Source organism: Manis pentadactyla, chromosome 16, assembly GCF_030020395.1.
Source record: "Manis pentadactyla isolate mManPen7 chromosome 16, mManPen7.hap1, whole genome shotgun sequence".
In the NCBI taxonomy this organism is placed as follows: Eukaryota; Metazoa; Chordata; class Mammalia; order Pholidota; family Manidae; genus Manis; species Manis pentadactyla.
Genome location: NC_080034.1, coordinates 33959278 through 33973553, shown reverse-complemented (window position 1 = coordinate 33973553; position 14276 = coordinate 33959278). Strand labels below are relative to the sequence as shown.

Genomic DNA, 14276 nt, shown 5'->3' with positions numbered 1-14276 from the left:
ACATTACCAGCACCCCAGAAATACCTCTCATATCCTGTCCCAGGCGTTACCCTTCCAGGGATAACCGAATTCTGACTTCTAAGCCCATTGATTAGTTATATCTATTTTTGAACTTCATATCAACCATATCATATGGGATTTACTTTTTTGCGTGCAGTTTCTGTTGCTTGCGCTGTTTGTGAGATCCGTCCGTGATGGTACCTGTACCAGTAGTTTGTTCATACTGACTGCTGTGTTGTTTTCCACTTCATCACATATTAGCACAGTCTGTTTACCCTTTGTACTATTCATAAGCATTTGTGGGTTTCACTTTTTCACAAATTGAACACTTATGAATATTTCTGTACAAGCCTGAGTTTACTCCTAGAGATGGACTTGTTGCATATGTAGTATGCATACATTCAGTTTTAGTAGATCTGTGAAGCAGTTTCCAAAGTGGCTCTGCCAGTTTACACTTCCACCAACAGTTCATGAGCATTTTAATGGCCTTCTTGCCATTTTTGGTGCTGTCAGTCTTTTTAATTTTAGCAGTTCTGCTGGAAGTAGTGGTATATCGTTGTGGCTTTAGTTTGCATTGCCCAGATAGCTACTAAAGCTGAGTGCATTTTCATCTCCTATTGGCCATTTGGAGATAATATGTTTAAGCCCTTTGCCCATTTATTTTCAGCTGGGGTGTGGATCTTTCTCTTAGCGATTTTTAGGAGCTCCTTATCTATTTTGTACTTTGTCAGATTGTATATTGACAAATATCTTCTCCCACCCATTGGCTTGCCTTTTCACTCTCACTGGGACTTAATTTTAATGAAACCTAAGTTATCAGTTTTTCCCCTTTATTTTAGTGCTCTTTGTATTTCATTAAAAAATCTTGTTTACCCCAAGGTCCTGAAGATATTCTCCTATGATTTCCTTAACACTTACAAATAAAATTTACTGTTTTTTACATTTAGAACTATAACCCATCTAGACTTAATTTTCTCATAAACTCTGAGGTAGGAGTTAAGGTTATTTTTTTTAAATAGATACCAGTTAATCCAGCTCCATTATTGAAAAAGCATCTTTTCCCTGCCACATCACAGTGTCATTTTTTTTCCATAAACAAACTGCTCGTATATGTTACTAGAATCTATTCCTTTGGTTTATTTATCTATCTTTGCACCATTACCCACCGTTTTAATTACTGTAGCTTTCTAATATGTCTTGAACAACTCTGTTGTTGTTCTTTAAAATTATCTTGAATACTGGCCCTTTGTATTCCCATATAAATATTACATCACTTTTTCAATTCACTCACACACATACAAACACACTCCCCCTACTCTGCTGCCAAATAGGTAACAATTTAACAAGGTTTAATATGCATCAGCATTTTATTTTTTTTAATTTGGTTCCACTACATGCCCATCAACCTTGTGTGGCCAAGCACACATTGCCACACCCACCTCTTCAACACGAGAGCAGGTCACAAAACCAAAGCCCCTGGAACGCTTTGTTTGGGGGTCTCTCGTCACCACACAATCTGTAAGTGTGCCCCGTTTCTCAAAATTTTCTCTCAAACTATCATCTGTAGTTTCAAAGCTCAGACCACCGATAAACAGTTTTCTCAGCTGCTCTGGTTCCTTTGGATCATGGTCCCTCCCCCTGGTGGTGGCGGTGACGGCCGGAGTTGGCGTACCTCCATTTTGAGACTATACAAGAGCATTTAAAAAACATAAAACATCAAATACCTAGAGATTAATTTAATTTAATCAGTTGCCAACATTTTGAATTGGTAGACTTCACATAAAAAACAAATATATTTCTGACTTTCTAGAAATAATTGGAAGATCTGGCAACACTGTGCCTACATTTCCAGGTGACTGGAGCTGAGCAGCAGCTGCCGCCTTAGTTGGGACTTAGAATCCTCCAGTTTACCAGGGAGCCCCCGAGCCCTGCAGGGAGAATATGGATTGTGTTGCTCACAGAGGCGCTTAGCAAACCACCTTACCAGTTTCTCTTTTTAATGAATTTTCCCCTTGGGAATTGTTGTGAAAAGGATGTATGTTCTTGTTGATGGAGTTCCTTTTACTGATGTCTGCAAGATTTTTTACTGTAGTGCCACCCAGAAGAGGGGGGCTGGTACTTCTAGTTTAAAAATAAGTTAACTTATTCATTTAAGTGCTCTTAAGCCACATCATTTCTAATGCCAACAGCCACCTTTGCAATTAGGCATTATCTTCATTTGGGATGAGTAAACAAAAGCTGAAAAATGTGAGGGAACTTTTCTAAAGCTGCAGAATGGGGATTTGAACCCATGTCCTTCTGGTTCCAATGCCCACGGTCTTTCCAGTAACCCCTATGGCTTATATCAAACTCCCTATGACTTGCAGTGTGAAACCTCCTTCAAGTGAGGGTTTCTTTTAGTCCTTGTCATCAACTTACTCTTTTAGTCCTTGTAAATGAGGATTTATAATCAACACTTCAGAAAATGTCTGCTTTACATTTATACATCACCTCAGCCCTGGTAGCATACACAGTTAGTAGGAAACAGAGTAGACAGAAAAACAAAGACCAAGGTCTTCTTTCCTTAATCTGTAACCATGTAATTATAAAATTTCTATTGTATACTATTACATTGGGTAGTGCATCTTTTTCTGTAGGCTTTCTCTGTATCTAGACACTTAGTAAGGTGTACGAGTTACCACTGTATATAGTTTATCACTAATTTTATTTGTAATTTATCTTCACTTTCTTGCCAATACAAATTCATTCAAATTTCAGATTACTTTTAGATATTATACATATATTTACTTGGGTAAAAATCTGCTGTTCAAGATTGTCAGATTGGAGGGAATAAAAGTTCATTTTCCTTTTCCCAGTCACTCTGCATGAGATACTTCTGGTAAATTCTCCACTTCTCACTTCTCAAGTTAAATGAAAGTATTTGTATTTGTTTTGAATAGTGATGTATAGATGTTTTGCTCTAATCTCTGTTTTCCAACATATACTATCACTTAATATCTCTTGGAGCAGGTGCAAACTATGCTTTAATTATCCTGGGAATGTATTTTCACATAAATTATGACTATATGTATTTGTTAAATTTAAAATTTCCTACCACTTTTCTTTTTAGGTCTTATAATGTGAGTAATCTAATGGAGGACTTAAAGGGTTTGTACAGAGTTACTGGTGCTGATGGAAAAGGTATCACCTTCATCTTTACTGACAATGAAATAAAAGATGAGGCATTTCTAGAATATCTTAACAACCTGCTATCTTCAGGAGAGGTAGGTCTCAAAAGTGGAGAAAAGGCTCATATTTTAAAAATGTAAATTATATTGGAATAGAAAAAGTGGTAACCTTTCAGAACTGAGGCCATTTAGCACACATTTTTTCATCTTAAAAATGGTTAGCATATGAAATTTGATGGATTTTTTTGAAGTTCCTGTGAAATTAATGCTGCCAACCTCCATATTTTTTGTAGGCTTTGTTCCATTTTAAATATGATTGCTTATTTGTCTCTTCAATCTTCGATTTGATCCTATAATTTATTTTAGGAGGAGCAAAATATCTGTCTGATAGTCAGCAGTGTAAAAGGGTTGAAAGAGTTCTGCTAGCTGTAAGTAGATATTTGTGTTAGCACTTCTGACATCACTTGTGTCAGCACTTCCATGGCTACTCACATGATTAGGGCTTCATTAGAAGGACTCATGGGACTTGGCACACCACTGTACTCATGGCTAAGATTTATTACAGCAACATAATAAGGACTAATAGCTAGAGGAAAGAGAAAGACACCACAGGTGGAGTTTGGAGAAATCCACATGCAGACTTCCTATGTTCTCACCAAAGGGACCAGAATGTGCTTCCCCTCCAGAGTGAAGTACAGTAATGCACGCACTGTGTTTCTGTTCAGAGAAGCCTGTTTGAGACTCAGAGTCCAGCGATTTAACTGGAGGCTGGTCACGTAGGCACTCCTGCCTAGGTGCAAATACTAAAGCTCCAGCCTCCCAGAAAGAAAGCTGATGATCACCATGTATCATAATGTTTGTGTAAATGGTCTAAACACAGTGGAACAACCTTATCAATTAGTCATGAAGGAGACATTCCAAAAGGCAACTTCCTGATTGCCAGCCAAGGGCCAGCCCTGCAAGCACAGCCTTCTCAAAATCAGGCCTGCTGTGTTAGCTCTTCTCTGCCCAGTGGTGTCTATTGATGCTTACTAGTGCATGAGCTAGTTAACTACTTTGGAGAATGGACTGCTGCAAAATGGCATTGTAGGGAGATCCTGAACTCACCTCCTCCCAAGGATACACCAAATCTATAGTTACATATAGATTGTTTGCCTCTGAAAAAGATCTGAAAATTAGATGAGCTTCTTGTGCAAAACAAAGCATAAACAGGCCACAGTAAGACAAGTAGGAGAGGCAGAGACATGGGCTCACCAAAATCCCCACCCCTAGCATGGCGCAATGCAATAGGGAAGGATCTTACCAGTCTGGACTTCTCATAGAGGAACAGTGGGTTGGTGCCCCACATCAAGCACCCCAGCCTCTAGGATCTGTCTGGAGAGATGAAGCCTCAAAACATCTGGCTTACAAAACCAATGGGACTGAAATCCATAGGACCCAAAGTACTACAGGAAACAGATACCCTTTTAAAGGAGTGTTGCATGTGGTTTCACTTGTCCTGAGATTCAGTGAAAAAACAGCCATTTGAAAGCACCAGACTGTAAGTGAAGAAGGTTCATTTTGTAATTTAAAAGCATCTGCTGGAGGGGCAGAGCACAGATGAAACTTTGCATGGAGATGGAGGTGCCTTGGATGCCAGTTTTGCACTCTCCACCTATGCTGCTAGCACAGGCAGGTGAGCCCAGAAAAGCACCTCCTGCCACCTTGCAATAAGAGGCAGGAGGGAACTGTAGTACACTATTCCACTGCCTTGCTGAAGCCAGAGGGCACAGGCTGTGGCAGTGCTCCCCCATTCCCTGGATCAATGAAGCTAGTATAGAGGGAATGTACTGTATAGGCCATATATGACAAACCACAGCTAATACACTCAACAGCAAAAAGCTGAAAGCTTTTCCTCTAAGATCAGGAAAAAGACAAGGATGCCCACTCTCCTCACTTTTATTCAACATATTATTGGAAGTCCTAGGCACAGCATTAGGAGGAAAAAAACGAAGGCAGGAAGGAAGGAAGGAGGGAGGGAAGGAAGGAGGGGGGGAGGGAGGGAAGGAAGGAGGGGGGGAAGGAAGAAGGGAAGGGGAAGAGGGGGAAGGGAGGAAGAGGACAAGGGGGGAAGGCGTAAAGGGGGAAGGGAAGGAGGAGGGGAGGGAGGGGGAAGAAAGAAAGGAAAGGCACTTAAATTGGCAAGGAAGGAGTAAAATTGCCATTATTTGCAGATGACATGATACTATATATAGGATACTCCAAAGACTCTACCCAAAAAACTGTTAGTCCTAATAAATGAATTCTTTACATTTGCAAGACACAAAATTAATACACAGAAATCTGTTGTATTTCTATACACTAATAATGAACTATCAAAGAAATCAGGAAAAATCCCATTTACAATTGCATCAAAAAGATTAAAATACCTGGGAATAAATTTAACCAAGGAGGTGAAAGACCTGTACACTGAAAACTATATGGATAAGAAGAATTAATATTGTTAAAATGTCCGTACCACACAAAACAATCTACAGATTTAGTGCAATCCCTATCAAAATTTCAGTGGCATTTTTCACAGAACTAGAACAAATTCTAAAATTTATATGGAACCACAAAAGACCCCAAATAGCCAAAATAAAATTGAAAAAGAGGAACAAAGCGAGGGGCATCACGAGCCCTGATTTCAAACTGTATTTCAAAGCTAGAGCAATCAAAACAGTATGGCATTGGCACAAAATAGATACACAGATCAATAGAAAAAAATAGAGCCCAGAAATAAGCCCATGTATTAATTTTTCACAAAGGATGCAAGAATATATAATGGGGAAAGGACAGTCTCTTCAAAGAATGATGTTGGGAAAGCTAGACAGCTACATGCAAAAGAATGAAAGTGAACCGCTATCTTACCTCATGTACAAAAATTAATTTAAAATGGTTTAAAGACTTCAATGTAAGACATGGAACCATAAAACTTCTAGAAGAAAACATAGGTGTTAAGCTCCTTGACATTGGTCTTTGCAGTGTTTCCACAGATCTGACTCCATAGGCAAGAGAAACAAAAGCAAAAATAAATAATGGGAGTACATCATACGAAAAAGGTTCTGCTAGCAAAGGAAGCCATCAACAGAATGAGAAGGCAACGTACTGAATGGGAGAAGATATGTACAAATCATGTATCTGATAAGGGGAAAATCTCCAAAATATAAAAAGAACTCATATAATTCAATAATGAGAAACCAAACAATCTGATCAAAATATGGGCAGAGTATCTGGAGAAATATTTTTCCAAAGAAGACAAACAGATGGCCTACAGACACATGAAATGATACTCAACGTCATTAATCACCAGAGAAATGCAAATAAAAATTACTATGAGATACCACTTTACTCCTGTCAGAATGGCTATTATCAAAAAAGACAAGAAATAAAAAGTGTTGGCAAGAAAGTGGAGAAAAGGAACCCTCGTGCACTCAGCAAAGTAGGTATAAAGGGAATTTACCTCAACCTAATAAAGATAGGACTGTAAATTTGTGTAGCCACTATGGAAAACAGTCCTTAGATTCCTCAAAAAATTAAAAATAAAACTACCATATGATCCAGCAATTCTACTGGGTATCTATCTGAAGAAAATGAAAACACTAATTAAAAAATGTATGCACCTCAGTGTTCACTGTGGCATTTTTTACAATAGCCAAGGTATGGAAACTAAAGATAAATTCCATGAATGGATAAAGAAGATGTGGAAATATATATGCAATGGAATACTACTCGGCCATGAAAAATAATATAATCTTGCCATTTGCAATAACATGGATGGAGCTTAAGGGTATTTTGCTAAGTGAATAAGTCAGACAGAAAAAGACAAGTACAGTATGATTTCACTTAAATATGGAATCTAAAAAACAAAACAAACAAAACAAAATCCAAACTCTTAGATACAAAGAACAGATTGGTGGTTGATAGAGGGGAGGGGAGTTGGGATGCAAAGGGGTAGAGCAGATCAAGAAGTACAAATTTGCCATTATAAAATAAGTCATGGGGATATAATGTACAGCATGGGAAATATAGTAAAAAATACTGCATTAACTTTGTATTGTGACAGATGGGAACCAGACTTATTTTGACAATTATTACATAGTGTATAAAAGTGTTAAATCACTATGTTGTATACCTGAAACTAATATAGTGTTGTATGCCAATTATACCTCAATTTAAAAAATACCCAAACATGGTAATAGATAAATAAATACCTTGGAACCAAGATTGAGACTGGCTATTAGTCAGAGAACAGAGGGCTGTCACTGGACATTTTAAACAGATGATTGGAATGGTAGAGAGAGAGCTTTTTGATGATAGCTATTTGAGCAAAGGGAAACATAATTTGCTCCTGATTAAACAGCTTAATAAAATGTTGCACTCTTGGTAATCTCTGGAAGGCCAGGGATTTGACTGTGGAGATGCAGGAAAAAAACATGAAAAAAGTGACATGTAGGGGAGGAAAAAGGATCAGTGCTGGCAGTGAATTGGCTGTGGGGAACTCTTAAAATACACAACGTTTTCTTGTCTCTTCCTGAAAGATCTCCAGTTTATTTGCACGGGATGAGATGGATGAAATCACCCAAAGTCTGATATCGGTGATGAAAAAGGAGCTGCCTCGCCACCCTCCCACCTTTGATAATCTGTATGAGTACTTCATTTCAAGATCAAGGAAGAACCTGCATGTTGTTCTCTGCTTTTCTCCAGTGAGTTTTTATTTTATTTATATCTATTTAAGTGTTACTTATTTAAATGTGCTTGGTTTATCCTCTCTGATGAAATGATTTGCTCAGAAACTAACATTTGTTACACTGAATTAAAATTAATATTTTACTGCCACCAATATCCACTGACCAAAATCTCATACCAAAGTGTGACAATTTAAAATACTCATCTTATTAGAAATTCCTGCTTAGCCTACAAATTTCATCAATTACCTAGAGACATAGGCAGTTTGAATTGTAAGGGCTTCAGTGATATAATCTTGTCTAGCTCTACCTCTAAGGTAGACATACCACTTGGAATGTCCCTGATGTAGCTTGGAATATTTGTAGCTCACTGTGCTGTCCAATATAGTAGCCATTAGCCATGCATAGCCATTAAAATTTTGGTTAATTAAAATTAAGTAAAAATAAAAACCCAATTTTTCAGCTCCACTGGCATATTTTAAGTGCTCAATAACTGTGTATGGCTTGTGGCTACCACACTGGAAAGTACATACATAGGACATTTCCATCATCCTACTGGGCAGCGCTGCTCTGGGAATTTCACTAACTTACAAGGTAACACGCTTAATTTTTAGATAGTCTAATAGCCAGAATGTTTTCTAATGGTCAGAAATCTTTCTTCCTTACAGTCGAATTTTTGTCTGTCGTTTCCCCTGTGTTTCTGTTCCTGTTCTGTAAAATGAATCCAATCCTTCTCCCACATACAGCTTCTCAGATATTTGGAGAAAGATTTTGAAGACTCCCTAGTTACTCTTTTCTAGACCAAACACCTCCCATGCCTCCCGTTATTCTTGCTTGTCCTAGAGTCTAGGCCTTTCACTGTCCTGGTCAGCTCTCTCTAGAAGAGTTCTTGCACATCAGTTTCCTCCTAAAAGACAGCTCCTAGAATTGAGCCTAGATGCAGTCTTAGGACAGGGAAGAGTGTGGAAATATGACCTTCCTTCATCTAGACACAACTTATATACTAATGCAGCTCAAAGTTTTTTAAAATTTGTGATGTCACACCATTGGCTCAGAATGCATAAGCCTCTCTCTAGCCGATTTATAATCCCTTTGTGTTTCTAATGTTTTCTGACTTTGCTGTCCACAGGTTGGTGAGAAGTTCCGAGCCCGTTCTCTGAAATTCCCTGGCTTGATATCAGGTTGCACTATGGACTGGTTCAGTCGTTGGCCAAAGGAGGCTCTGGTTGCCGTGGCCTCCTATTTCCTTTCAGGCTATAGTATTGTCTGTTCTAGTGACACTAAAAGACAAGTTGTAGAAACAATGGGCCTCTTCCATGACATGGTTTCAGTGAGCTGTGAAAATTATTTCCAAAGGTAAGTGACATTACATAAGCACGTCAGCTACAGCGCCACAGCGTTCTCTCCAAAGAGGAATTAAATGTGGCATCCAGTAAAAGACTCTTCATATTGATTGAGCATGACCTCTCAGCTGCACTTAAGTTTTTTCTTGCTTTGATTTTCTAGTAATTATGTATTGAAAAGATGATAAACGAGATTTAAAAACAAACTAGTGTCCATTCTTAAGTACCTCTTTCCCTCCAGGCCTCAATGAACTCAAGATGCTTAATGAACCCCTTTGTTTCATATGCTTAATTGTTTTTTGAAAATGACTTAATGAATTCATTATAAATGTTTAAAATTAATTTCTTATTCAAATGAATGATTTATTTTGATTAAGGAAGTACACAGTTTTAAAGTTTCATTATTGCCTTATGTTAAGGGAATATTTAGGTTTTGTATTTGCATCACTTAGTCTTATCAGTGTTTTCATGCCAGTAATTATGAAACAGCATTTTCATTGACTGAAGGACAGTCCGCTCACGAAAAGCACCAAATAGTGTTCGTATGTGAAAGCTGGTGTCAACAGCTCAAAATTAGAACCTTTTTATTCCCCCAGTGTGATAGTCACTGTGTATAACTAAGAGGTGTGAGTAAAGGTGGGCCAAGGGCTTTGGGGGTGCTGAACCTGCCAGAAAGACTTGTATCTGTTTTTCTGCATAGAAAACCTGAATGGCACTTTCATTGATTTTCTAGGGGGTCTCTACTCACAAAAGCTTTTTTATCCCAGATCCTTTCCTTTACTCAAAATAATACCCAGACCACTCCTCTTAAATAGTTCTGGATAAGCTTCTGGATTCACCTGGTGAATCATGTTTACTAATTCTTATTGTTAGGAAGATTTTCTTTCTACTTAACTTGAACTCCTCCTGCTACCATCACCTGTGGAGAGAAATTTTTTACCTCTGTTTCAGCTTCAAAAACCTATATATTTTGCAAAAATTTGGTCTATCTTTCCAAATTTTTCATATTCTTTTAGGTTGAAGAAGTTTATTCTGAATTTAATGTAATATTTACATAATAATCTAATGATAGTCACATACATGCCCAAATTGTTAAAAAAAAAAAAAACTTTTTTAATGTTAAAAATTTTTAGAACTCCAAAAGTGAAAAATTATTTTAAAAGGTAAAATGATTTTATAGTACATAAGGAGCTCTTCTTGACTTGGTGTTTCTCCTGTATAGAATTATTCCTTTTATTTATTTCTGTTGTTAAATACAACTACTATAGAAAAACCCTGTAGTGAGTTGAATGTGTGTATCAGGTGTGGCTGACTTGATTTCAAGGATGATCCTGAGAATCAGGTGGGTGGCTGGTTTTCGCCTCTGTGAGCCCACCACAGCTGGTTTCTAGCGGTGACAGGGTGTGTGGCAAATAAGAGATAATGAAAACAAATCGCAGCACAAATTCATTTCAACCACTTACCCTAATATTTGCACAGAACCTTAAAGTTTACAGAGTATATTTACATATGCCATATATATTTTTTTTCATCTTCACAAAATTCTGGCAAGTGTAGGGCAGTGATTCTTTTCTTTCTACTTATCTTGAACTGTTCCATATGATGAAACAGAAGCCAGAAAGTGTGGAGTCAAAAGACTCCCAAAAGATCAAAACATCAGATACTGAGTTCTCTCCACCTCACCTCTAGGGAAACCATTCACAATTTCTGCCCTCCTCTTAGTGAATCACTCTCTGGAATTATCCGAAGTTCACAGTGGGAAGAACATCTGTATTAATATTTTATGGGGGTGCACTGAAACGATGGAGACCAAGATGGGTTTTATGTTCTACTTTTAGATACCGCCGAACAGCACACGTGACACCCAAGTCTTATCTCTCATTTATCAATGGTTATAAAAACATTTATACTGAAAAGGTGAAATATATTAATGAACAAGCTGAACGTATGAATATTGGTAAGTAAGATGGAGTTTTTTAAGGGCTTGGTTGAAAGTGATCCCAGTATTTGTTTGGTGGGTATTGTTTTGTTTGAAAATAAAATACTGACTTTATTGTTAGTAATAGATTATTTTGAGGGATGCCCTTAAAAACCTTTCACCTGTCAAGAAATTCTGGGCAGCAGAAAATCTAAACAAGTGGCATCTAGAGCCATTTCTCCCAGCTCTTTCAACTCTGGGTCCACCCTGTTGGGCAGAACACCCCATAGTCACTGAGCCACTGCTTGCAGATGGAGAGAAGCCAGCTCTTGGGAACTGACCACAATTTCAGTTTTTGTTCCATTGCAATTCACCTCAATTTGTATAAACTCTGCCACATTAATTAATACCTCTCAAATTGCTAACAGCAGAAAAGGAAAACCAGAGACAAAAACAAATAAACAAACCCCCCCCCCCCAAAGAAATAGTTTACCTGAGCAATGGTTTCCTGAGCATCCAGTATATGTAAGTAGGAAAAGTACAAACCGGCACAGCTCATATGTCCAGGAAACGTTTGGAAAAGAGTCCAGACACATTGCTTGCTTCTCACTTCTACCCAAAACTTGGTCACATAGTATAACTGAACTCCAGTGTCTGTGGAGTTACAATGATGATAGAAACACTGTGAAAGAAACCTTCATTTGTTGTTTTCCTCATGGCTCCTCTTGCAGCTCTTCTGTGTGAAACCCTAGAATTGGTGGTGTGCTGAAGCTACTTGTACTAGCTTCTGAGAGTTGATTGTTAAATTTTCAGGAATTTCATGATTATTATTATTCAAAATTATTAAAAATTAAATCATCTAAACTTGCAAGTAAATAAATTATATTAAAAAGAAGGCAATAAATACTCAGAAGTCATCACTTATTTTTACTCTATTCTACTATTATTAATATTCTTATGGTTACTTGTTCCTATTCTATCTGTATGGTAGAATATTATGTAATAGTGTGAAGGAGCTTAATGTCCACCCTGGTGGAAGTATTTACACTATGGAAATTGGAAAACATAAACGAATGCTCCCTTTCCCGCACAAGAGACCCAGATGCTAAACATGTACCCATACACTACTGTCTAGAACTCGAATGGGAGAAATTCAGTTAGCCAGTTATTTTGCTCTGTAGTACTGAAAGTTAAAGAGCAGTTGCACAAGTTTTAATAGTTTCTGTAGCAAAAAGGATTACAAAAATGTTAACATATTATCTTTCTCATTTGCCATCTCAGCTGCATTATTACTGAACAGAAAAAAAATTATAGTTACAAATTGTTTGCAAATCAAGTAGAGCATAAGTTTGTCAAATAATTTTCCTGACTAAATTAATATTATGTAATGTGGCACTGAGACTTTCTCTCAATGCTAGATGATATTCTTCAATCAGAGCTGTTTTCTTCACCCACTGTTGAAACTTTTAGAAATATGGTCAGTATTCTTGCTCCAAAGATATGTGCATTTCTAAAGCTTTTATCCTTAAATAATTATCTTGTGTTTGTTATAGTACTTATATGGTGACCTATAAGTAGTAAATAATGAATAAATATTTGATGACTAAATATTCATATACTCAGCAAAGTGTATATGTGTATTTGTAAAGGTCTTGACAAGCTTATGGAAGCAAGTGAATCTGTTGCTAAACTGTCTCAGGATCTTGCAGTGAAGGAGAAGGAATTGGCAGTGGCGTCTGTAAAAGCAGATGAAGTGAGTTTGCTGTTATTCCACACTTGTGGAATACGGCAATGTTTTCCCGTATTAAAAAAAGAGTTGTTTTAAAATGTTGTTAGAAAGTAAACCTACAGATGATTTCTGGTAAGACAATGTTCACGAAGACCTTAAGGTATTTTTCTTTAGCTCATAGTAAGCTATAGCTAAATTATTATGTCCTCTACTTAATCTGAGACTATTCTTTTTCCTCTGGTTCTGTCCATCTTCTTGTTCTCACTCACCTGTTTATGAAATTCCTGCTTGACTGTATGTTATATTTGGTGTTCTTCTTAAGGCCCATGCATGCTCTGGGTTTTGAGGATGGCCCAAATCTCATCTGAAATTTGTGTCTAGGAGGCAATTGTTGGTAGAATTAAAAAAATATGTATATACTCCTCCCCAAATCATAGGGATAATGTGTGCTGCTCTTTTATCTGTGACTCCACCAGTCGCAAACTGCTTTCAGCTTCCACTCACTAGAGCAGTTAAGAATAGACACTTAAGTCCTACCCTTTGCCAGTGACTGAAGTGAGAGAGAGAGAGCATCAGAGAGGCGCTTAGCATAGTCCTCGCATATAGAAGGTGCTCAGGAAATGTGAGCTTTGATTTTTATTACACAAGGCTTAATATGGTTTCTGACCTTATTTCCATTACACTTACTTGAATTGTTTTCATTTTCTAGAATTACATAAAATGGAAGTACTGTTTTTCTGAAAGTTAAAAATATTTATTTATATATTCTAAGCTGGAGGAAAGCTTAGGAAATAGAAAACTTCAAGTAGCTGCTCAAAGGAATTACTTTACTACATCTTAAAATGTACATGACTTTGATGGGGAATAAAGTTACTCCTATTCATGTTTTATATTCTATTGCATAAATAATCTCTCACTACTGAAATCTGTAATTTTGCTCCAAAGGTTTCTATTTGCTGTCATGTGCTTCCTCTATTTAACAGGTATTAGCAGAAGTCACAGTAAGTGCTCAGGCTTCAGCCAAAGTAAAAAATGAAGTGCAGGAGGTAAAAGACAAAGCCCAAAAAATTGTGGATGAAATTGATAGTGAAAAAGTAAAAGCTGAGACCAAACTCGAGGCAGCTAGACCTGCGCTGGAAGAAGCAGAGGCGGCCCTGAATGTGAGCAGTGCATGGTTATCCCTAGTAGACACCGCGTTTCATCACGTGAAATTAACTGTGGAGCTTTTATAGTCAGAAAACCAAACTGAATTTTTATGCGATTTATAATCTCTGAGTCTTCAGCCAAAGGAAACAACTGTGTCTGTTGATTACATTTTATGATTTCTTAAAGTCTTCTGTTCCCATAACTTATTTTCATTCCATAAATCAGTCTTCCATAGAACTAGGAAATAATCCTAGTGATTAATAGTCT

The 14276-nt window shown here is 37.3% G+C and overlaps 1 protein-coding gene across 1 annotated transcript in view; it reads left to right on the top strand.

Annotated features, from left to right (window-relative positions):
• DNAH8 (dynein axonemal heavy chain 8) overlaps positions 1-14276 on the top strand; it is a 353325-nt gene that overhangs the window by 208028 nt on the left and 131021 nt on the right. Inside the window, exons 63-68 of the mRNA XM_057494308.1 lie at positions 3110-3263; positions 7727-7891; positions 9003-9229; positions 11055-11173; positions 12784-12887; positions 13847-14023. Of these exons, the coding sequence (XP_057350291.1) occupies positions 3110-3263; positions 7727-7891; positions 9003-9229; positions 11055-11173; positions 12784-12887; positions 13847-14023 (946 nt within the window). The remainder of the gene's footprint in view (positions 1-3109; positions 3264-7726; positions 7892-9002; positions 9230-11054; positions 11174-12783; positions 12888-13846; positions 14024-14276) is intronic.